Source organism: Triturus cristatus, chromosome 3_1 (genome assembly GCF_964204655.1).
Source record: "Triturus cristatus chromosome 3_1, aTriCri1.1, whole genome shotgun sequence".
Taxonomy (NCBI): Eukaryota; Metazoa; Chordata; class Amphibia; order Caudata; family Salamandridae; genus Triturus; species Triturus cristatus.
In genome coordinates this window covers 1,005,096,930-1,005,121,403 of record NC_140583.1, presented here as the reverse complement: position 1 = coordinate 1,005,121,403, position 24,474 = coordinate 1,005,096,930, and the positions used below count along the sequence as shown (strand labels likewise).

At 45.5% G+C, this 24,474-nt stretch overlaps 1 protein-coding gene across 1 annotated transcript; it reads right to left on the bottom strand.

The window, feature by feature from the left end:
* Positions 1 to 1,415: 1,415 nt before the first annotated feature.
* On the bottom strand, positions 1,416 to 9,062 carry LOC146861407 (uncharacterized). Its single transcript, XM_085645711.1, has 4 exons — positions 9,030 to 9,062; positions 7,874 to 7,957; positions 6,308 to 6,434; positions 1,416 to 2,677 (listed from the first exon to the last, which is right to left on the bottom strand). Exons 2-4 carry the CDS (start codon positions 7,920 to 7,922, stop codon positions 1,726 to 1,728), a joined length of 1,128 nt encoding a protein of 375 aa, XP_085501837.1. The 5' UTR covers positions 7,923 to 7,957; positions 9,030 to 9,062; the 3' UTR covers positions 1,416 to 1,725.
* Between the last annotated feature and the right edge of the window lie 15,412 nt (positions 9,063 to 24,474).

Sequence of the window (24,474 nt, the reverse complement as noted above, 5' to 3'; positions counted from 1 at the left end):
TCCCCCCACCTGTGGCCTCCATGTAGCCACCTATCTGCCCCTCCCCCCTTGTTGCTTCTGCCCTCCCCCACCCACGTAATGCTTCCCCCTTCTTGCTCTAAAAAATAAACACCTTTGCTTGTTTCTTTTTATTTACCTATCCAACACGGATCAGTAAATAAAAATGTAGAAAAACATTCACATCATTTTGTAGGCATGCACATGTGTGGCGCATGGCATACATGCCTACAAAGTGACACTAGCGGTCACACCACAGGTTTTAACAAATTCTTCTTTAGCCCTGGTGCATAGCGTAGCAAAAAAAACACTGGCAATGCCAATAGGTCTCAAAAGTAAGACCAATTGGCTTTGTCAAATCTTGCTCTTTTGCACCATTGTCTAGAGCCAAGAAGTCGAGTGAAGTCACAGAGGGGGCAAAAGATTGGCTTGCTCCTATAAAATACAACAACCATTGCCAAACCCAATTGGTCTGGGTTTAATTTGTTATATTATGTAAACATGAACATACAGAGACACTGTGGTGGTGGTGACAGCAATGGAGGTGATGGCAATGATGGTGGTGACAATGATGGTGACAATGGTGCTGGTGCTAGGTGTAATGGTTGTGGTGGTAGCGTGGAAATGGTGCTAGCAACGGTGTTGGTTGTAATGGTGCTGGTAAAGCTGATATATGAAAGGTGGAAGTAGTAATTGCTCACACTGGATTCCAGAGAAAAACATTGTACAAATACCTACTGCGGTAAAACAAAACACAACAAGCATTGGCATAGCCAATAGGTCTCGCCTTTGGGACATTATAAGTGTTTAGCCATGCAACACTTGCATAACTAAATACTTATAAGGTCCCAAAAGCGAGACCTATTGGCTATGCCAAGCGGCCGTGCGGCCGCGAAAGTAAAAGTAATCGCGGTAAAGCGCGGCACGCGCGCCCGCGCACATGCACTGTAGCTCTAGGCTGGCCTGGTAGCACTTTTTGGAGCCCTCTCAATAAGTCTCGCCAGACCAGCGCATGTGCTGGGTCAGGCGAGACCTAAAAAGGATTGGTTTCTGTATGCAATGCATGTACGAGGTAAAACATTATATGTGTGATGATGGAGTATATTTTTCATTTGTAGGATAATCCCTCATTCATTGCAAGGCAAGTACTCAAACAGCGATCGTATTCAATGAGAGTAAAAGTCCACTGTGTGGCCCCAAAGCCTATTTGATGCATATTTAAAAAATAATTTAACAATACATCTTACAGACAAGCTGTGCTGACGAGCAGTCCTGTAAACGACTTCATATTTCAATGGCCTCTTTCCCATCAACTTCATGAGCACTAAAAGTTTACACAATCTTGTATTATGTTTTTTAAGGGAGCAACACTGCAAGAAATAGAGATCAAACTAAAGAGACAGCAACTGGAACCAGTCTTTGCATTGCTGTGTTGCTTTTTTATTGAGTAGTTTGTGGATTTAAGGTTTGACTGTTACAATAAGAGCATGCATGCATTTGCAATCCACGTTATCTATACACATGACAACATTGGAGCAAGGGTGCTATTGGACGGAATTTTAATGTCCCATTATTTCACACATCTATATGGAATACGCATATTGTGCATTGTTGGACTTCGGTTGACATCTGCACAGGTTTTCTTCTGAACAGATGGCATTAGGCAAGTGTCATCCATTTGTCCTCAGTTAACTGGAAGACTAAAGCTGTTTTGTGTTGAAGGATCCATTAGTTCTCATCCTGGCTCTCATCCTGGTTCTCGGCCTGGATTCCACTGTTCAGGAAGGAGCTGATCCTCTCACGGACTTCCTTCTCCAACACTTGCATCTGGTCCTGGACACCAACAGTGTACGGCCCCAGCTTTTGTTGCAGCTCCTCAGCCTTCTGTAAGATCATTTTGTTGATGTTTTCACTAGCGGGCGCGATTGACTGGCTAAACTCCTCGATCTTCTGGTTCATCTGAGTGTTAAACTCCTCTATATATGGTGCCACGTTCTGGCGGACATCGGCCACATTCCCGTTCAGTTTCTCTTTGATCTGGTCAGCAGAGGAGAGGAGTTGCTGCCTCAGGTCTTCGGCACTGTCTGAGATCTTGGTTCTTAGCATCTCTGCATTCTTCCTCATCTGGAAAGCCATTAACTCGATCTGTTCGTTTAGCTTTTCCTGGACATCCTGGGGGTAAAGGGCCAGGTTCTTCTGCAACTCCTCAACGCTCTGCTCAATTTTGAGCTTGAGCTCATCTGTGTAAGGGGTCAGCTGCTCTTTCACCTGCTCCACTTTATCGTTGATTGTCTGCTGAAGTTGAATGGTGTACGGAGTAAGAGCTACCTGGACATTGCCCACATTTTCTTGGATCTTGGCCTGAAGCTTTTGTACAATTGGAGTGAGCTGCTGGCGAAGTTCCTCAGCATTCTCCTGAACACTAGTGCGGAACTGATCAGTGTAAGGATTCAGCTTCAGCTGCAACTCCTCAATGTTCTTGGCAAGCTGTTTGTGGACATCATCCGCAAAGGGCGCGACCTTGAGGCGGAGCTCCTCCAGCTGCTGTTGGATCTGCTCGACGAGCTTCTCAGAGTCCTGAGTCAGCTGAGCATGGAGATTGGTGGCGAACGGAACAAGCTTGCTCTGAAGATCACCAGCATAGAGGCTAACCTCCTGCAGGTTACCTTGGATAAGAGTGCTATTTGAGAAAAAAAAACATAATCAGTTTGGATCCTGCTGTATGTAAATGCTTTGCAACATAGTTGTTTGAAAAGTGGCACATAAAATGTAGTAATATTTTAACAGAGCTTACAGCCAAATTTAGAGTTTGGAACCTGCATACACCAAAACAAATGTGACAGATATCCCAGCCATTTTATTACCAGGGGCAGACTGGCCGTAGCAGGCACCCGGTGTTTCCCCGGTGGGCCGCCAGGGTGGGGGCCTGTTTTGGACCCCTGGGACGCCGTTTTTGTTACCGGGCCGGTTTTGCAGCAGCGCTGCAATTTCAGCCCACTGTAACAAAAGCTGCAGCAGTGAGACAGGAGTGGTGCTTCCAACTAGCAACTGAAGGCCGGAGGAGCTGTTTGTCAGGGCCGATTTCGGTTTCCAGTCCGGCCGTGTTTATTACAAGCGCATTAGAATATAATGCACAACTATTAGGCAGACAGGATATCTGACATGTTTGTGATGAAGTAACCATTTACAAATTCTTAATAAGGCCCCTAGGAGTTTTTCAGTCATTACATTATTTCGAGAAGAGGATGAGGCTAGAGAAAACTCTGCATCTTTAAGAGGGACATCCTCAGGGACTTTACAACCTGGCCCACAAAAAGATAAAACTTTCTATTGCCCCTGAGAAATGAGCCACTTTGGATCGATTTTCTTGGAACTATCCAGATAAATTCTACGATACCTATACTCCTACTTACCTATGACGCCCTAGAACTCCAAAAGACATGTGACCCCATCAGAGCACCCAGAACTAAGCCTTCCTACATATTACACGCATCAGCGCCTATAGAATGAACCTCTTGCAGACCTACATCCCATCGGAGCCCACTGAACTAGGTTCCAGTAGAACTATATCCCATCAAAACCCACAGAACTAATATCTCATAGAATGAAACTCCTTTAGAGTCCATAGACCTAAGTCTTACAGCTATAACCCATCGGTCTCAAAGAGATAAGCTCACTATGACACGTTAGCTCCTGGAGCCTTTTATCTCAAGAAAAGCAAAATAATTGTATGACGATTAATCAAAACCAACACCAGACCCTGCCACAATTGCAGTACTTCTGCAGCGCCACTGACATAGGTACCCATTTTGTAAAAAGATGAGTGGGTAGACGGCGAGATCCTCAGATGCAATAATGCTCCACACATGGGGCTAGCTCACACCACACAGGCATTGGTTGCTTCAACTTTGAGGCTACGGTGGGAATTCTGAGAGATTCGTCTTACAAGTGGACCCATCTTAGGTTCTACGGCCGTTTTTACCAAATGATGTTGTTAAGATGGTGTTAGCCAATATTTTACTTGTCAGTTAGAAACCGATGCCAGAAATCCTCCTCTCGCATCCGAGATGCCATACTCCTCCCTACCAAAACCCTTCACCATAAACCTGCTTCCTCATGCCACGGGGATGGGCCACTCTAGTAAAGGCTGCTCAGGGTAATTGCCTACCACATAGTATCACTGCTTTGAGGAGGCACCACTGGTCAATGCCGTATGTGATACTGGCAGTATTGGTGATTGCAGCAACAATTATGATATATTGATGCAACTTGGTGTAGGGATATCTGTAACAGGGCTGCATGGAGGATTACATAATAATTGGACTTGGTGCAAGGATATGTAGCAATGAGGCTTTGCAAAGCAGTATCGACCAATAGGACTTCAGGGATACATATGTGAAAAAAGGTTGGAGAAATGATATTTGACATCGATGGTTGGTAGAAGGATACCCAATGGTATGTGCTAGGGGATAGATATCAATACTTCTGGTTCGGCGAAGACATATTGAGCTACCTAAGTTGGTGAAGGGATAAAAGTGGTGGTTAGCAGAGGGATACCTTTCAGTGCGAGCTGGAAGAGGAATAGACAACTATGTGATTTGGGGGAGTGATATCTAGTTATGTGGATTGGGGGTATCTAATCATGTGGTTTCACAGACGGATATCTGATCAGGTGGGGTGCTCGAATATCGTAACTGTTGCTATGAGAGTGTATTTCAGGGTGGAAAAATGGCACATGTAAGGGGATCAGCCTCTCCAGGCAAGCAGACGACAGGGTAGGTGACTACGCCTCAATCTGCGCTTACTTTATTTACCACTGCAGCATTGCTGCAGTCTTTTGGTATGACCTATGGGGCACGAATTTTGCAAATTTAGGGAAGAAACATAGGATAACCAGAGTTGGTTTACCCCTATTAGGTACTCTTTAACTCACAACCTTTTCTGTAAGTACAACTTGGTAATCATTGGATAGCAGCACTCTTCCTCCCAACCCTGACTAAGGGTAGGGATACTCATTCATTTCTCTATTGGTCCTGAGAAAATGACATGGATCCCTCCTGGACCACAGAGGCATGAAAAGTGTCGACCTACATGACCTACAAAATTTGCACAATGCCTATTTGTTTCTTTTCATCACTAGTAGCAAACAATTGACACATTGCTTTTATTTCTAACAAGGGGAACCCTGGAATAAATTAGTTTTATGGTACCCCTTAGGTATTTTTAACTCATCATTGCACCTGTCCCACCCACCTGCACTCGTCAAGGCTATTTGACTAAAAAGATCTAAGACAAAGAGCCCTCTCGTGGGACCTCTGGGGTATTGCAGCGTCGACTTCATGAGGAGCAAAAAGCTCGATGATGAAGCATGACACCCTCACAGGTGTGTGAGGGCACTACTTCCTAAATAGGAAGATCCCCTTACATGTGCCGTTTTTCCACCCTGAGATACACCCTCATTGGAACAGTTATCCTATCGATATTTCCAGGTTTATTCTTGGGAGCAAGAGTTCTAGACCTTTTTAAAAGCTCCCTGTCCCCCCTCTCTGTGTTATTGCTAGACTAGCAGAGCCACAAGATCATAGGACTTAGGTACTGTGCCTTAAATATTGTTTACAAAAATATCATCCTTCTGAGTTAGTAATAGAAAATCCACACCCACTGGCATGAATATTTTTTTAAACAATGTTTTGGATAGGATATTCATTTTAGACAAGATTTTTGACTATGATATTGTGACATACAACCACCTAACAGTATGGGCTGGCAGAAGGTTTGTTAACTTTGTGGGTTGGCGGCATGATATCTTGATATGTGGGTTAGCAAAAAATATATCTAACTGTGTGAGTTGGCTGGGGAATTTCTAGCTTCATGAGGTAGTAGACGAGCCAGACTAGCCACATGGTGTAGTGGAAAAATATCTGGAAAATGGGGTTGGCAGAGGGAAAGCTAACAGTCTGGACTGACAGAAAGATATCTAGGTGTGAGAGGTGTCGCAGGGAGATCATGCTATATTCTCGGACGGTGGAATATCTAGCTATCTGGGTTGGTGGAGTGAAATCCCAAAATGGACTGTGCGAATAGATTACCAGAAAAGGGAGTTCCTGAATGCCTACACAATGGGGGTGTATCACAAGCTGCTGAGGCACAGGAGGGGCCCCACCCTCTGAGATGTATGTACTTCTGTGAGGTATGGGAGTCTCTGGGCCCCCTCGCCACATTTGTCAGGGGTGGTACATCATTTTAGGTTACACCAATACACAATAGTGGGTCTAGCACAATCATCCCCATGTCGTCTGCCCACGCTTACTTCAGCTGCTTGCTGATTTCAGACTGTTGAATCTGTTCCATAGTCTCCTTTGCATTGCTGGTCAGCTGAGTGAAGTAGTCCCAAAAGGCATCCGCCACCTTATCCGTGCCCATGCGCGCCTGAGACCCTGTGGACACAACAAAGTAAAATTCAATTCAATGATTCTATTCAATTCAAACAGAAAACCATTCATAAATATTTGTTTTCGGCTACTATAGAACGAGCTAGTGAGGTTGCAAACCCGACTATTCGAGTGAGTTCTCCCAAAATGAGAGAACCCTGGCCAGAGTTGTATATCCGTGTGTGAAACTGAGGCTCGAGGCGGTTTACACAGAACATTTGTGGGGCCCAATCTGAGAACTGTCAGCTCCAGAGAAGTCTGCAGACGTCATACCAATGCAGGGCTTCCCGGTCTTAGCACCATCTGGCCAGCGCCCGAACAGTCAGGCTTTAGACACGCACCCCATTCCTGTACCACGCTGTAGTGTGACGATAGCGGCACAAAGAACACCGCACGTGCAGGTCTCAGGGTAAGTTCAATATGTATGGAGCCAGTAAACCACAGTGTGGGAGCACACGGAAGCACGTCACTCTGAACAATGGCGCAGCCTCGAGGATTCTCCCCTCACATTCCAAGACACCTACGTATTCTACGTTCAGATTCCACAAACTAACATTCCCTTAAAGGTACATTGCTACTTAGAGCTCTACAAAAATCTGTTCTCAATAAATATATAAAAGTGGAAATCAAGGCCTTATTTTATTACAAATGGGGGCTGAAGAGAAAAAAAACTTCTTGTTCAAAACGAGTTCTACATGTATGCGTGTGTGTGTGGAGAGCACCCTGAAACACCAGCAACACTGAATCTTTGGGGTGAGCAGATTCAGGGTGGTGCTAGTATTGCAGGGTGCTCAATATACAGCTGCTCTCCACTTACATTTGGGAACTACCCATAGTTCTCTTGTTCCTAATTTGCATAATTTATTCAGCACTCTAAGCCTGAAATGGTATTGTTTTGAGATATATGGGGATGTCTTCACAGGGAAGACCAGAGAGGGGGTGGTGTCTGCCCCTTGGTTGAAGAAGAGCATTTTTTAGTACATAAGAACAGCTGCAGTACTACTTTACAAACTACCAAATGTGATTTATGAATGGGCACCGTGTGGTTTATGAGTAATGAGAATAAAAGCTTCCAAGAAAGTGGCTTAATTGTAATATATTTCACCCTTTAGGTTAAAAAACAAATGTTGGCCAGTCAGCTACTAAACCAGAAAGAAAGTGTTTTTCCCCACTCGATGTTAGGAAGACAATGAAAATTGAAAACGAGAAGTATAGATTAAACTTTTCTAACTCACTATCTACTTACATCGATAATACAGTGCAAGCCTACATTATGGAATGGCTATATGTGGAGGTTGATATTAAAGCTTCAAAGCAGTGACTCCCCACCACAAGTATGGCTTCCCAATGGTGCAGTTAACTCAATCACAGGTACCATCAGAACATAGACATAAAAACAGGTCATGTATGAGCCATATGTATTAAGAAAACAGAAGTGTAAATACCTGTGATGGCTAAAAGAGCCAGTGTGACGGCGACAGCTTTCAGAAACATCTTGGGGCTCAATGAGGCGTTCAGTTACCTGGAAACTGTAAAAAAAAATAAAAGCATGAACATGAATTAGAGAATCGCAGACCCCCTGTGCATGGAAACCCCCAGCCACTGTAGTCTATCCTGGTTCACTGTCTCCTTTGTCCTGAAGAAGTTATGTCCATGACAACAGACTAGTCAAGCGTCTCAAATCTAGGCCGAAACTGTGTGCCACCTGAACCTTTCAAGTTTTATTCAATTTTGGGAACCCCTATACTCACTGCTAGAGATGGCCGCTTTCCCTATGTGCATTATTCTCAAGTACCCAACTCAAATCCATAAGCACAGCACATGAGCCTGTTGCTTAAACTGCTTTTTACCAGTTTTTCTATAGTCACTCTAGGTCACCCCTTGAAGAGCAATGCTTCAGTGTGGTGATCTAGGTTCTGCAAAACCTTCTGACATGCCTAGGGATGTCCCTTCATGAGCCCACCCCCCACATTAGTGGATCAGCCCCTCCAAGGGCCCATTCCTCAAAAGGCTTTCTTCTGCAGTGTCATGCCTGCACCTTCCCCCACCTTCACAGAGATTCTGACTGCCACTGTCCTTCTTTTAACTGTCCCTTCACAGCAGTGGTCTGGACTCTTTACCACAGAGCTCCTCTCGCAAGCACTCCCCCTTTCCCTGTGGGGTCGCCTTGCTACAGGGGCTCTCTCTCAGGTTCAGGGGCTTAGCTACCATTAGTGCAGCAGGTGCAGTGGCACCGGGACTCAGAGAACCGAGGAGCCCATTGAACACTGTAATTTACTATATTTTGCTATTCCAACAGTAGTCAAAGGGGGCATTGTCCTTGCTTGCACTAGGGCCTTTGGCGTCCTTGCTACACAGCTGCTCAGGTCCCCTCTCACTGCAGTGTCCCTTCCTCTAGGATAGGTCTTAAAAGAGCTCTACCCTCAAAACAGTGTCTTCCCCCCAGAGCCCCGTGACTTGTAGCTTCCCCCCCAGCGCCCGCTTCTCAGATGTCCTCCTCACTGCAGGATCTTGTCTCACAGGTGCCTCTATCATGACCCCCCAAACCTGTCGTATTCCAGGCCCCAGTGGTCCCTTCAATCAGGTGTCCTCTTGTCTCACCTCTGCTGTTCGTGAGCTCTCTTCCTGCACCTTATGCTCACACCGGGCCCTTCTTGCATTTATATCGGAGGAGCAGGCCTCTTCCCAGCAAGGGTGTCTGGAGGAGGAGGCGGGGTGGTGACGACACAGCAGCGCGAGCTGGACTTTAGCTGCTTCCACCGTGGCGCCTGTCAGCGAGGCCTTATCTCCTGCCAGGTACAGGGACTCTGGCCTAGGGCTGTGTGTTTGTCCACAAAGAGCCTCGTCACCTGAGGGCAGCTGTTCGGGACTTTTGAGAAGGGGTCAGAGGCGGGGAAAGGTGCAGGTTGTGTAACAATATCTTGGCCCACAGCAGGAATTCGGGTTTAGCAATGATCCACTGTTTAACAGCGCTTACAAGATGTTGGTACTCCACATTTTGCCTTGTTTGTTTTTCGAAATTTTCATATTCCAAAGTTTTTTGTTGGCAAGTGCCTTTTGTTTTTTAAGAAGATGTTGCCATTTCTTTTTATTGTACTGTGTTTTTTTTCTTGTCCCGCGTCCCTTTTATTAATACCACCTAATCCGTCTCATGCCCTCCATACAAAGAGTTCTACGCACAACTGAGGAGAATATTTGGGGGAAGATTTACAAGCCCCTTGCGCCACGACGCACCGGGGCGCGCACTTTCCTGCTCCATATTTACAAGGACAGGAAAAGCCACCCTGCGTGACTTTTCCTGTCCTTGTAAATATGGCCCCTTTGCATGTAGCACTTTGCGTGAAAAGGGCATTCCATGGGTGTTGGTGTGGGTGTTCCCACGCAACACCCATGGAACTAGACACATTTCCAGATGTACGAGGAGTCGTAAATCTGAAAATGCATATGAATGCTACACCTCCCCAGGGGAGGCGCAAGGACGAGAAATGTATTAATTTCTCCTCGTTTTCTTTTCCTCTTTCTATGTGTGCTGCATTCCGCAGCACACATAGAAAGTGGAAATCACCTCTAATGATTATTTATGTACAGCAAAGGTTCCGTTCCTGCACAGAAACAATCATTGAAAAACGGCATTTCAGATTGTTTTTGTTCAGGAAGGGTTCCCTTCCTGCACAAAAACAATCTCCCCACGACGCAGGCACCCTTACACCATGGTGCAAGGGTGCCTGCGCCGGCGCATAGCAGCAGTTTGTGCGCGAGCGCAGGGGGAAGCACAGAGATGCGCCATATTCTTGTAAATATGTCGCATCCCTGTGCTTTGAAAGTGACTCAGTGCGGCGCAGCCAAATGGCTTGCGTTCCGCACTGAGTCACTTTCTTGTAAATCTGCCCCTTTGAACCTGCCGGCAGTAGCGTAGTGCAAAATGACGCCCCCACCCACAGAATGTGATGAGGTACCCCTGAGGGTTCCATATCTCACAGATATTCATGGACCTCGGGCTGAATGGCCTCCCGTTGAAAAGTTAAGGCCCCTGAAGTGTAGGGCCAGCGTTACACCCCTGCCTGCCGGAGTCTTCTTTGCCTATTTGAACTATGGAGAATTTGGAGTTTCTCATTCACCCCACCCCAGAGAGCACGCTTGCCCCTCTAGAAGTGTGAGCACCTGGCCCAATTCTGGCGCTTTCTTTGCAGTTTGTGACTTGTGCTCCTGTTACCCCTGCAATGGGTAAATCACACCATAGGACCAGACTGCAAGTAAATGTAAACAAATCTGGGGTCTACTCACACCGACATGGGAGTGGCATAACTACTCACACCCGACATGGTTCAAACAGAACTCACACTGCTGTGTCCTGCTACATGCCCCCATCCTGCCAGCAGATGACTCATTCAGGTACACATAATCCCTCTATTGTGTAACTGTCTGGGAGGAAGTCACAAAGCTGCAATTACAAAATGGCTAAGAGCAGGAAAATGCCAAGTTTCTAAAAAGGGAATTTTCAAAATTGTAATTTAAAGTCGGACTTTACTATTAAAGAAGATTTTTAATTAGAATTTCATAGACACCGAACATGAAATGCTTATCTCTCCCAACTCAAAAGTTAGCACTTAATAAGTGTCAAAAGGTAACCAAATGTTATTCTATGGGGCAGGTAGTCATCACAGTAGTGAAAAATGAATTTAGGCTTTTTCACTATCAGGACACATAAAACTTAAAAGTACATGTCCAAACCTTTAATGGTAATGCACCCTGTCTAATGTGCTACCTAGGGCCTACGTTAGGTGTGATTTGGCAAGGGGTTATATGGTCAAGTCGAATTGGCAGTTTAAACCAGCATTCAGGCTGCAATGGCAGACCTGGGACATTTTTTAAGGAGCTACTTAAGTGGGCGGCACAGCATATGCAGCAGGCCCATTAGTAGGATTTAATTTACAAGCGCTGGCTATATGGTATACGACTTTACAGGGGACTTATAAGTAAATAAAATATGCCAATCAGATGTAAACCAATTTACCCATGTTTAGGGAAGTGAGCACAAGCACTTTATCACTGTGCAATCGGCCATATTGGATAAATACACCACATTCCTGCTCTTTCCCTATAACACAGGGCAGTGCAGCAAGGTGACTTGCTGAGCTGATCTGCGCCACAAAAGTCATAAATATGTCCCATAATTGATGGTAACATTTGTCAGTAATTTGTTTAAAATAAAAAATTGCAATTTCAACCAGACCTAATCATAGATGAGGTCGGTATCTAGACTTTTTTCTACCGTGGTTGAGTACATCAACTTATTTCTCTGGAACGGATCTGATGCAAGCAGTGCTATCCAGAGTTGACAATAGAAAAGCAAATCTTGCAGCTTGGGAGGTTCTTGAGTCGTTTGGTGGCAGTGTGCTCATCTATCTTGGAGAATAAATCAAAGAGGGTTCTGTAATGCTCTGATGAGTACTCAGTGCTTAATTTGAGCCGGTGCTTAGCACCGGCACTTAATTATAAGGGCCGGGTCTACATGCATTTAGTGGACGTAATTGATTTGATAGTAATTAGAGGCAGAGTGATTGCTGCACTACCGTAAATGCTGCTGTTACTGTTACAGAGTAGTGTTACGTACTGTTGTGTTGTTGATGACTGATGTTAGTTGTTTCTGACTCCGAGTCTGTTCAAGTTCTTTCTCAGTGACTCAAATTTAGTTGTTCAATGCAGTGGCACTGGCGGCCCAGCGGCCGCATCTCAAGTGTTGCAGGCCCAGTGGGCGGGACACTCAGTTGGGCTGAGCAGGGCTGAGTTTTGGACTTCTGCCGGGGTTGGGGGTGTGCACGGCAGCAGGCGCAGAGTTTTTCAGATTGCGTGCGCATTCGCTGCTTTCCCATGCCTCAGCATACCCTCACGGCTGCACTTCACCCAGTACCGGCACCGAGTCATCGTGGTTCAACAGCCGCCGTCGTTCAAAGTCTCTGAGAGCGCGACGGCGACCTGAACGACGTTGGCCGCGTTGAGGCGAGTCTTGAGGAGTAGACACAAGGTGATGCAGGGCCTGGTAGTAGGCCTAATCAACATTAGTTAAAAAAATAAAGCGACTGCGCAGCAACCTAAGCAGCACCAGGTGAGGCAGGGCCTGGTACTGCTGGTACCGTACTAGGCCTAACCGCCTGATTATCAGTTAGAAATAAAGCAATGCAGTAGCCTAAGTCGCACCAGGTGAGGCAGGGCTTGGCAGACGCCGCGGCCTAATCAGTTAATGAAGCTGCGCAGCAGCCTAAGGCAGTGCACAGAGCAGTGTCCGAGTGAGTCAGGTCCCAGACTCCCACAGTCCCACTCAACTTACTGGTCCCGTGGTCCGGGTCCCTGGTCTCACAGTCAAGAAGAGAGACAGTGTGTTGCGGGCACGCCCGCTGTGAGCCAAGAGCAGTATGGAGAGATTCATGAATGAATGATTGAATCTCAATATCTCTGTCTGACATTATGATTACCAGTTGATATGTTGATTGCTGATGAGGGCGTGGTGGCCGCCCTTAGTTTGTTTTGCGAGCAGGCCCGGGCTGGATTTTGGTTCCACCCAGTACAAATCTGCGGGGGTTGGGGCTGTGCGCGGCAGGCAGCGTGCGCAGATTTTTTCAGATTGCAATGCGAGCGCATTCGCTGCCTTGCCACTCCCCAGCATACCTGCCCGCCTGAAGCCTCACCACCCCATCACCACTGAGTCATCAACGGCCGTTCAGTAGTAGTTCAAGAACTGTTCAGCACGCAGGCAGTGTTCACTAAGTCTAAGTGAAAGTAAGTGAGTGTGAAAGCCAGCAGCAGCAATCGCGACCGCCACCGGCCAGGCCGGACGACGTTGTTGCGGTGCGAGCAGTGTGCATTGGCGACTTGGCGTGGTTGACCGACATTGAGGAGTAGCCCGTAGCCACTGCCAGCAGTGAGTTATGGCCAGTCTGGCCAGTGCCGCCAGTAAAAGAGCCAGCCACCAAGTGAGGCAGGGCCTGGCAGCAGGCCTAATCAGTTGAAATAAAGCTGCGCAGGCTGCCTTGGGGTGAGGTTCTACACCCGGGAAGGACACTGCTTTCACGGCATTGAGTCCACTCATGAAGATTTTTCATTGTCATGGACAGGAATTAGGGCTGTTGGCCATGGGGGCACAAAGTGGCAGAATCAAATTACTGCGCAGCAGCCTAAGTAACTAAGGCTGCAGGCTGTGCACTGCAGTCAGTGTGTGTGGGTCCTGAGCGGGCCGCCCGGCCCGAACCGGTAACTTGTGATTGCACTGAGCACTCTGTTACTGTAACAGTAGCAGTACAGTTCTGTTGCGTTGCCACCATGATCATGCCGTTGCCGCCCATGGGTGGCGGTGGCGTGGCACATGCCAATTGCTTGCCAAACCAACCAACGCTGCTTTTTGTTGGGTGCGCACACTGAGCGCTTTCTCATATTGTTCTGTACGTGCCAATATTCTCAGAGTCATATATACCAATATTTATTCAGGAATCTGTACAATGTAGCACCTGCACCTCTGACCCTTTGCAGTGATTGCCAGATTACTTGTTCTGTCCATGAATGAGACACCAGTGCTTCCATTCATAAATCCATGTTCCAGGTTCGACAAGGGTACACTCTGCCTTCACTGCTTCTGGGCCAACAAGTGCACACAACTTCTTTTTTACTACTGATGGCGATGGAGTCATCATACAATGTGTGTCCAGGACCCCCAAGTCCTCGCCTTTGTTTTTGCACCATTATGCATTTCCAAAAGCCTTTAATCCCGAGCCATGCTTTTTCTCTATTAAATTATTTACAAATCTATCAACTTTGCTTTACTCCATGTAACACAGATCTCTCTCACCCAATCTCTTTTCACTCTTCCATGTAGGACAAATCCCTCACCCAAGTTCTGTTTCAGTCTTCCTTGTAACCAAGATCCCATGCTTAACCTTTGTTTCACTCTTCCTTGTAATACAGATCCCTCACCTAAGCTCTCTTTAACTTTTCCTTGTAACATGGACACCTCACCCAAGCTCTGTTTCGCTCTTCCATGTCACACAGATCCCTCAGCCAAGCTCTGTTTTGTTCTTCCATGTACACAGCTCCCCCTCACCCAAGCTCTGTTTCACTCTTTCAATCTCTGTTTCATCCTTCAATGTAACACTGTGGAGGCGTCAGTTTGCCAGTATATTCTTGTTTTAAAAGCACCTGCTGCCGAGTTCCTGGCCTCCAGTAATATCAGGAATCAATTAAAATGCCAAGATAACTCTGGTGATTAATCTTTTTCCTGGAGAGAAACAGGAGTTTTGTCTAGGGAAAGTTTTGACTGCTTGTAAGGTAGTACAGAGGGTTAATGTGCCTGCTGCAAAGAACGTTTACCATGCAGATCAAAAAGTGCGCATATAATGATAAATAGGTCAGTGTGTTACTGCTTCTGTCAGAGAGATCCTTTTGTTACTTGCAGTTTGTAAGTTAAACTCCTAACATAGAACAGCAAGCTATTAACTGTCATCAAAGAGCTGTAAGGAAACTGCAAGTTATATATTATGGCTATATGTTTTTTTTGCCCAATCTTTCATTATCCTAATCTTGCAAAAAGGGTTAATTTGGGTAGAAATCAATTCTTATTGGAGAAAGCCCCTAACAATGCTGTTACGTTTTAAATTCTGAATTTGCGCTTTTCCGGACTTTTAGCAGTGCTAGTTGAAGATGTGGGTGGGGCTAATATAGTAAGTGGGTGGGGCCAGTGGACGAAGTGGGTGGATCCAGAGAAAAGTAGGTGTGGCCTCCGACAAACATTTGAGCACCTGCACATCATATTTTACAAATTAGGCACTGCGAGTACTTAATTATTTGCAACAACTTTGGCAACGCCCTCTCAGTCATACATTGCACAGATACTTGGTTCTCTAGAAATCTGAACAAACCCATTGTTTACATTCATAGGCTGATGGAGAAACAAAAAATAGAAGTTGGGTTTGAATATTTAGCGTTTCCTCCTATTGCTTCTCCACAGTTGTTTTACATATTCTCTGTTCCCAGGAGCAGTAGTGCACTTTTGTAAATTGGTGTGAACTCTCCAAATTCGACTGGCAGCATGGCTCAAAGGCTGAGAACAGTGAGGGGTGAAAGGTGAAGCTTCAGTTTCATCCACAAAGTCAGGAAACGTTACTGTTTTTGAATGCAATTGAAGCACCCAGAATTCACCCGAGGTGAAGGTTCCCCTTACTAGATGGTTAGCTGTGAATGTTTGCTGCAGCAGAATGCTCCACCCATGAAGGGCGCCTTAGGGTGAGCAATCTTGCGCCATGAAACTTTGTCGCTGGGGCAGAAGGGGAAACATCCTTTACAACGCACGCGATACATCGCATGCTATTACAACGCAAGTTGTTACAATGATGCTTTGTTACATCTGCCATTACAACGCAAGTCGTTACAACAACTTGCTTAAGGGGGGCGGAAGGTGTTGGATTTGTTGGATTCAATCCAGCACCTTTCCTACTGTTGTACACAATGCAATTGGAATAGTAAATTATACTATTCCAAACTCTAGCACACCCCTACAGCAAGTCATTGTAACTACTTGCGCTGTAATGGCATGTGATGTAACAACGCGTTGTTGTAACGACTTGCGTTGTAATGGCATGTATAGAAAACGCATGCATTGTAAAGAGTGCTATTCGGGCGGAAGGGGTTCTCTGAGAATGGGTTGGAGTATAGCTGCCCTGAATGGTTTCACGCTAGATTGAATGGCTGCTACGCCCCCCCCATCCTATATTTCAAAACTATACAAAACTTTGGAAATTGAAAAAAGTAAAGTTGCAAAGTTTAGAATCAGCTGACTTTGCAGCTTCGTCCATCTCTAGAAGCATGAAACCAAATTGGTGCTTGGTTTAAACCAGAGAACTGGGAACAAAAAGAACCTGAGTAAACTCATGATAGGAGATCTAGTTTGCATTTATCACACAAGGGGCTGTATTTGGAGCGCACTTATACAACTAGCATTCACTGGAGGGCCGAATTACTGGGCAGCAATGTGTTTCTGCTTACACAGTCAGTCTCTTTGAAAGCTGTAGGAAATGTGACCATATCTATCCTGCGCTTACTGAATTAAGTGACTTCCTTTCGAAACGCCCAGTACTTTTAGATCTGCCTTCCTCATTTTCAGATGCAAAAAGAACACTTGATGAACAGAATGCAGAAGAATGTCATACATTCACCCCACTACAGAGATCTGGGCCTAAATTAATCGTTTTTTTGCTCCCCATGCCATTCCACAACATCAATATTGATTATGAACAAGGGGAACCCATAGAGTAAGAAGGACCTAGGGTATTTACTATTTAGAAAGACAAACGGTCCTTCAAAAATGATACAATGTATAATCAATAAATATAGACCAGAGTCGGCTCTATATTAGTACAAAATGTCCAGCCGGACATATAATTTAATAATATACGTGATAAATGAATATACAACCGACAAATTAGAGTGGGCCACAGTCCTGTGAACCTTCAACAAACAAAACAATTAAGGACAATCACAGTTTTTTTAAAAAGAAAAATTTTTTTCAGGCTAACCAAACAAGCTTATAGCCGATAGAAAAATGGAAGGGTAAGCTTTGAAGACAGTTAACAGTCATGCACAATTCTTAACTCATGTGTTTAACATGCATGCTGTATAACAGGTCGACGACGTTTCGGTCTATTTCAAGAATATATAGATCATCATCAGGACTAAATTAATGACAAGCCTGTCGTACTTTAGAATTTGGGACCGCGTAGGAGGCAGGGCCCTACCCCTGTCTATCCCGGTAATAGTGAGCCGCGAATGGTTAATGCGGTATGTACAAGTGCTTTTTGTAACGTTTTAGCTATGAATGCACTGTGTATACGTTATTATACAGCACTACGTGGGTTCCATTTTGTATCGGTGGCCATCTTATGGTTGCCCTCACATAGGCTATATAGCATGAAGCAAATACGGGCCTTTTAGAGCACATGTGCCTTTCTTTGACTTTTCTGTGACCCGGGCAGCTTGGCTCCGCTGCCCCAGGTCAAACTGGTCTCACGAGTTCCCCGTCCTCTGGCCACCTGTGATTAGCATCAGGGCTCTACACACCATAAAGTCTTTTCATCCTACACGAGCCTCCAGCTAATCTCTTTCGCACCTGACTGTTCCTGCTTTATGGCTTATCTCCCAAACAGGAGATGCTCATGTTTATTGGGGCCTATCGATATCTGATGTGGGATCTGAGCCTTGCTGTGTAAATAATTGCGGGCTGGCTTAACTGGAATGTGGGATGGTCGTCATGACTCTGCCTTTTCGTTTGAAATGTATACATGTAATAGCCATATCGTAAACTAAGGAATGTATGCCTGAGGCAGGATATTCTGTATTTAAGAAGAAGCCCGTTTCTGTGATTTGCGGCAGTCTCCTGAGAACATACACGCTGTTGTACTTCTAGGACGCCTGTAATTGGTCTGCAGCCAATAAACTAATCTTTGACTTCACCCAGAAGACTCTGTGTTTCTGTAGGTCTGAAACAGGAAGAACCCCGAAGTCATAGGGTGTGTTCCCCTGCACCGCTGGGCTTAAAATACCCAGAACTTCAGTTGGCGCCCAACTCGGGACGATTTCAGCAGTACCGGTCCAAGCCAGAGATTCGTGAGGAGCTTCGTGTGGAAATTCTGGAGGAAGGCCGCCACTTCATCGACCCCTGCATGTCGACGTGGTCCGAAGGTCTTTTCTGCGAGGTTCTCCGCGTCCCGACGGCTACGAAGGACTGCTGCCCTGATTAATCGCCCTGTTTTGGACCCTTGACGATTTTGGTAGAGCGAAACAATCGAGAGAGTCTTCTGGTGACGCCATTGATCATCGATATTCAGTTAAGTATAAGTGGAGCGTCTCCCAATTTGTTTGGTATCCTTCGGGATAAATTTGGTTTATTTGGAGTTTGCAAACCCCAAAGCCAGAGGACTCGTGTATTCACGAGACTATCGTATTCGATAATCCTTTGACGTTTGAAACTAGACTAGTGAGCAAAGATGCCTGGTGCTAGTGTATTTGGTAATTGGTTTTGTTTGAGTTGTAGAAGGGATTTCCAGTTAGAGGATTCATGTCCGGTTCCTCCAATTGGAACTCCAACTTATGAGCTTTATGTAAAACATGGCGTGGGCCCCATTGCATATAATGAAATATGGATCCGATACACCAGAAAGGACGGTGTTTTAAAATGGCCCCAAAATGGTAGTTTCGATACAGATATCTTAGATAACTTGGAAGTAAAATTGTTTAAAAAGAAAGCCCGGCCGGCAATGTTTGATTCTTTCCGCCTATGGCGAAAGGAAGCCAAAGAGAAGGAAATTAAGCTAGCGAAAAGGAATAAGAGAGAGAGAGGTATGTCAGTGATGCAAGCAGCTGTGCAATTTAAAGATAATGAAGAGGAACAAATGAATGAGCAATTGCACAGGCAGCGCAAACTAGGGATTGATAAATGTTACCCTGTTTTGTCACCCCCTGTGCAAGATGAGACAAAAGAGAAAGAGAAAGATTCCCTAATGTCCCATTTGTTAAGTTCACCACCCCCATATGCGCAAAATGCCACAGCACCTCCACAGCTTGTAAATGCGCAGCCTCCAGTAAATATGCCGCAAGCCTTCCCGCAGCTGCCAGCTCCTCTTCAGCTGGCTCCTATCCCTGCAGTGCAGCCCTCTCAAGGGCCGCCAGTTTTGCTACCTGTTACCACCGCGCTTCCTGCGACTTTGCCTAGCACGCCAGCGGCTTCCTCTGGCGCTCCTTCTTGCACTACCCCGGTACCTGTATCTGAATCCGTTTTTCTTCCCTCTGTCTATCCCCCCGTTTTCGCCTCAACTTCTCCTTCAGCGCGACAACGACTAGCTAATGTAGTTACTAGTTTAATGACGCCTCTCTTTGGGTCGTCTGGTGCGACCCCTGAGTTGCAGCGTAAGCAATTGCGCAGTCAATTGCCTGGCCCTGAAGAAAAAGAGGTATTGAATAATATGGCGCATAGGTGGATTGTTTTTCCCGCACACTATGACGTGGAGTCAGTTGTTAATGTTTTTCATCAATGGGATGCCCCAAAACAGAGGTATGTCTTTGATAAGATGTGTGAATTCCTCTGTGAGGAATTGGAGGATAATGGTGCAAACCCAAACCCACAGGAATTGTGTCGAGTGCGATTTGATTTTGAAAAAGGTACAATTGTGGGCCCCAATGTAGATAAAGCAGTTGCGATTTTACTGTCCCTCAGAAATGGCGATTGTCAGCAATCATTGTTCGAACAGGAACTCCCTGTGGGGAAAAAGGTAAAAGCGCGCCAATATCCGATGCGTGAGGTTCCCCCGGTTTGGAGACCTGCTGATCCAAATGCTAATCCACCAGTCTTAGCACATTTTCAGCGTGTTTGGGTGCATGTCCCATGGAAGAGATCTGAGGTGTTAGCACTTAAGCAGACATTGCCTGACCCCCGTAAAAACCTTACCGGTTGTTATAAGAAGTTATCACAAACTGCAGAATCATGTGTAATGAATTTGGCTGACATAGATATGTTGTTTGGGAATGTTGTTCCACAGCCTTTATGGGGATCCATTCGTAATGTAGATCACGCTGCAGAATTGGGTAACACATGGGCTAATATCATTGCTGCAGATGCTGGCCAAGTTGGTGGCGCGAAACCTGATCCTTTAGTAGCAGAACTCCCTGGTCGAATTATTACCTACATGAAAACTATAATGCCTGCGATGCGCTTAAATTGGGATAAACTATCCGCATGTAAGCAGAAGAAAGATGAGACAGTGTCTGATTTCTTCACCAGGTTTGAAGAAACGTTTATCGACCACAGTGGTCAAGACATGAGCACGGAAGGTGGCCAACGGTTATTTGTTGATAAATTTGTGCAGAATCTACTCCCCGAGTTGTGTAAGAAATTAAAAGACTCAGAAAGTTCTTGGGCTGTTTCCTCTTCAGCGCAAATACTGGCTACTGCACAGTATTATGAGAATAAAGACAAAGATGAGAAGGATAGAACAGATAAGAAAACGAAAGAACTGAAGACAAAGGTCCTTTTGCAGCAGGCCTATCCGCCACGTGGAGGACAGAGTAATTATAGGCAAACACAAGGTATCTATCAGCAGCCCCAACAGTTTCAGAGTAATCAGCAAATGAATGGGTATTATCAACCACGAATCCCTGTAGGCCCCAACCAATGTTCATATTGCAAAGAGGAAGGTCATTTTAAATATAGTTGCCCTAAATTAATGCAGCGTAACAGTAATGCGTATGGCGCAAGAGGTAGAGGTGGTCAGCAAGCTCCTAGGGGTAGAGGGCGTGGAAATATTCCCCAGAACGCGCGTCCTCTTCCGCCTCACAATACCATAAATAGCTTTGATCAACAAGCCAATGCGACTGGTAATACAGCTCAGTATTACAATAATGATTATTATGCAGAAGATGACAATGTAGAAGATAATGATTACTAGGACAGCCATAGACAAAGAGAGGGAGTTGTTTCAGTGCCAGTGGATCAGAGCGGACCTTATGTTAAAGTAACTACAGCAAATGTAACGGAGCCCTTTCTGCTGGATACTGGTGCTGCAAAGAGTTCAATTATGCATTCAAAACTCCCTGGCGCGCCTTTGTCTGGTGAAATGAATGTCTCAGTAGGTTTTTCTGGCGCCCCAGTTAGGAACCCGATTTCTAGTCCTATGTCACTTTCTGTTGGACCTTGTGAGCTAAATGCACCCCTCATTCTAACAACAGGTTGTGGTGAAAATCTGCTAGGATTAGATTTGCTAAAGAGATTACATGCGACGCTATATTGTTCTCCCTCAGGAGTACAACTTACATTAGGCAATAAAGTGATTTCCCCAATGTATTTGTCTAAAAATGCAATGCCATCTGAATTGTCATCCCTTCCGGATGTCCTTTGGGCTACTGGTCCCAATGATGTGGGTCTTTTGGAAATACCGCCATATGTGGTCACTTTAAAAGCTAATGTCAGATTGCCACGCATTCCCCAGTACAAGATCTCCAATGAAGGTCAGAAAGCATTGTTAGCAATTGTCGGTGATTTGATTAAAAAGGGTGTAATTGAAGAGACAAGAGGCAACGTTTGCAATAGTCCTGTTTTACCTGTCTTAAAACGAACGGACCCTTCACAGTCACCTGTTTACAGATTTGTGATTGATCTTAGAGAGGTTAATAAGATTGTTGTACCAAAGTTTCCAGTTGTCCCTGATATAACTGCCTTGTTAACCATGATTCCAGCCTCGGCTGCATGGTTCTCAGTGATCGATCTGAAGAATGCTTTCTTTAGCATCCCAATTGCAGAGGAGAGAAGAGACATTTTTGGCTTCAGTTTAGGAGGTCGCAGCTTCCGCTTTAAACGCGCTCCCCAGGGCTACTGTGAAAGTCCATCAATATACAGTCAGGCTTTAAAAGCGCAGCTTGATGCACTGGTTTTACCCAGTGGCGCTATCCTCATTCAGTATGTTGACGATTTACTAATCGCCGCGGATACTGAAAAGATTTGCAAAGAAGCTACCTTGTCATTGTTGCGTCATTTGTCTGCCTTTCATCACAAAGTGTCTCTCTCAAAGCTGCAATATTGTCGACAAGAAGTGACCTACTTAGGTCATCTCTTATCGAAGGAGGGAAGGAGACTGACCCCAGAACGAATTCAAGCCATTGCACAGTTGAGTGTGCCAAGAACACAGAGATAAGTGCGTGCTTTCCTGGGCATTACTTCATACTGTAGGCATTGGATTCCCAATTTTTCCTTGTTGGCAAAACCTTTGTTAGCATTAACATGCAAAGACACACCGAATCCTATTCCATGGTCTGAAGAGTGTCAGAAAAGTTTTTTGGAATTGCGTAATGCATTATGTTCAGCTCCTGTGTTGGGTACCCCTGACTACAGCAAGCCTTTTACATTGTATGTTCATGAAAAAGATGGTTGCGCATTATCAGTGTTAACACAGCCTTTTGGCGACAGACCACGTCCATGCGCATATTTTTCATCAACCTTGGACCCTGTAGCCAGGGCATTGCCAAGTTGTCTGAGAGCCACAGCCGCCGCAGCTATGTCTATTCGACAATCTGCTGGACTAGTAATGGATAATACATTGATTGTTATGGTTCCACATGCTGTGGACACACTGTTAAACAGGACCAAGACATAGCACTTAACTAGTGCGCGATTATCAGGATATGAGCTAACACTGTTAGCAAATCACATACACATAAAGAGATGAAACACGTTGAATCCAGCTACATTATTGCCGATTCCAGCAGACCTAGATGAGATTGAGCAACATGATTGTCTGTTCAGAACAGAAGAAGAGACGAAAGGGAGAGTAGATCTCAAAGATACTCCCCTGACTGAGTGTGATGGTACTTTATGGGTGGATGGTTCGTGTTTTAAGCTTCCGAATGGTGATACGACTGCTGCATATGCTATCACGACTTTGCACACGATTGTGGAAACTGCACGTGTGCCACAAAATTCGGCTCAAGCAGCAGAATTGATTGCCCTTACGAGAGCATGCGTGTTGTCTGAAGGAATGAAAGTGAACATATATACGGATAGCCAGTACGCCTTTGGCGTGGCCCACAGTTTTGGGCGATTATGGAAAGAACGTGGGTTCCTGACTTCGCATGGAGCTAAGATTCAGAATGGCAAGTTGGTGAATGATCTCCTTGAGTCGCTGACCCTACCGTTGCAAGTTGCAATTATCAAATGCAGTGCGCACAGGAAAATCACTGATGATGTTGGTCGTGGTAATGCGTTTGCTGACGAAGTCGCGAAAGAAACAGCAAAAGATGTGAAGACTCGAATGTATGTTGCAGGCCCTGCCAGATGGGTTGGTGATGTTGGAATGTGTGAAAACACAATAGAGAGTGTAAAGTCCCTTCAAGCTGAAGCCACAGAGAAAGAATTAAGCAAGTGGAGAGAAAGTATGGGTAAGTTGGATGAGAATGGTTGTTGGATTGATTTGTCAGAACATAGGCGATGGTTGTTACCTGATGCATATGTGCTTCCAGTGGTTACTATGGCACATGGATTGGCACATATCAGTACGAAAGGAATTTGTAAGTTGTTGGCTCCAGTATGGCAGAATGCTGGAATTCCTAAGTGTGCAGAGAATGTGGTCAAGAATTGTATGGTATGCTTGAAGTACAACCCTGGTAGGGGAACCCCAACTCCAGCTGGTCATTTTGCGCCTCCATCATATCCATTTGAAGTTTTACAGTTGGATTTTATCCACATGGAAAGGTGCAACAACCTGAAATACGTATTAGTGGTTGTTTGCGCTTTCTCAAAATGGATAGAGGCCTATCCTCTAAAAGATAACACTGCTCTGTCCACAGCCAAAGCCCTTGTGAAGGAATTTTTCCCTAGGTTTGGAATGCCAAGAATGGTGTGGAGTGATAATGGGAGTGAGTTTGTGGGTAAAGTAATGAAGAATGTGTGTGAGGGACTAGGTATAAAGCAAAAGTTTCACGCTGCAAATCACCCCCAATCAGCTGGATTAGTAGAGTACTACAACGGCGCTCTAAAACTGAAATTGGCCAAAATCCAGGCGAGCACCGGTCTTAAATGGCCTGACGCTCTGCCTTTAGCACTACTATCCACAAGAATGACCGTGCACTCACGAGTGGGACTTAGTCCTTATGAGGTTGTTTTTGGCCGCCCAGCCAATGTATGGGGTGTGCCAAGACTGACGAAATTCAGTGAAATCGAACATCCAGTACTGCTTGATTACTTGTATGATTTGACGGTTAAACTGCGTGTTCTACACCAACAGGTGCATGATACTCTCCCCCCGGCCTCTGAGGCTCCAGGACACCCCATTGACCCTGGCACATGGGTCCTCATCAAAAACTTCCAGCGGAAGAGCAGCGATGAGCCTCGTTGGATCGGCCCTCATCTCGTACTACTGTCTACAAGATCAGCTGTTCGAGTAAAGGGGAAAAGGAACTGGATCCACGGCGCCCACGTGAAGAGGATCCCTTTGCCTCTGCCGTATGACCAATGGGTCCAAGA

Excerpts from the sequence above, each read along its gene's own strand:
- LOC146861407 (XM_085645711.1), bottom strand. The coding sequence starts at position 7,922 with ATGTTTCTGAAAGCTGTCGCCGTCACACTGGCTCTTTTAGCCATCACA. Across the intron at positions 6,435-7,873 it reads GGCTCTTTTAGCCATCACAG|GGTCTCAGGCGCGCATGGGC; the intron begins GTATTTACACTT and ends TTGTGTCCACAG. Across the intron at positions 2,678-6,307 it reads GAAATCAGCAAGCAGCTGAA|CACTCTTATCCAAGGTAACC; the intron begins GTAAGCGTGGGC and ends TTTCTCAAATAG.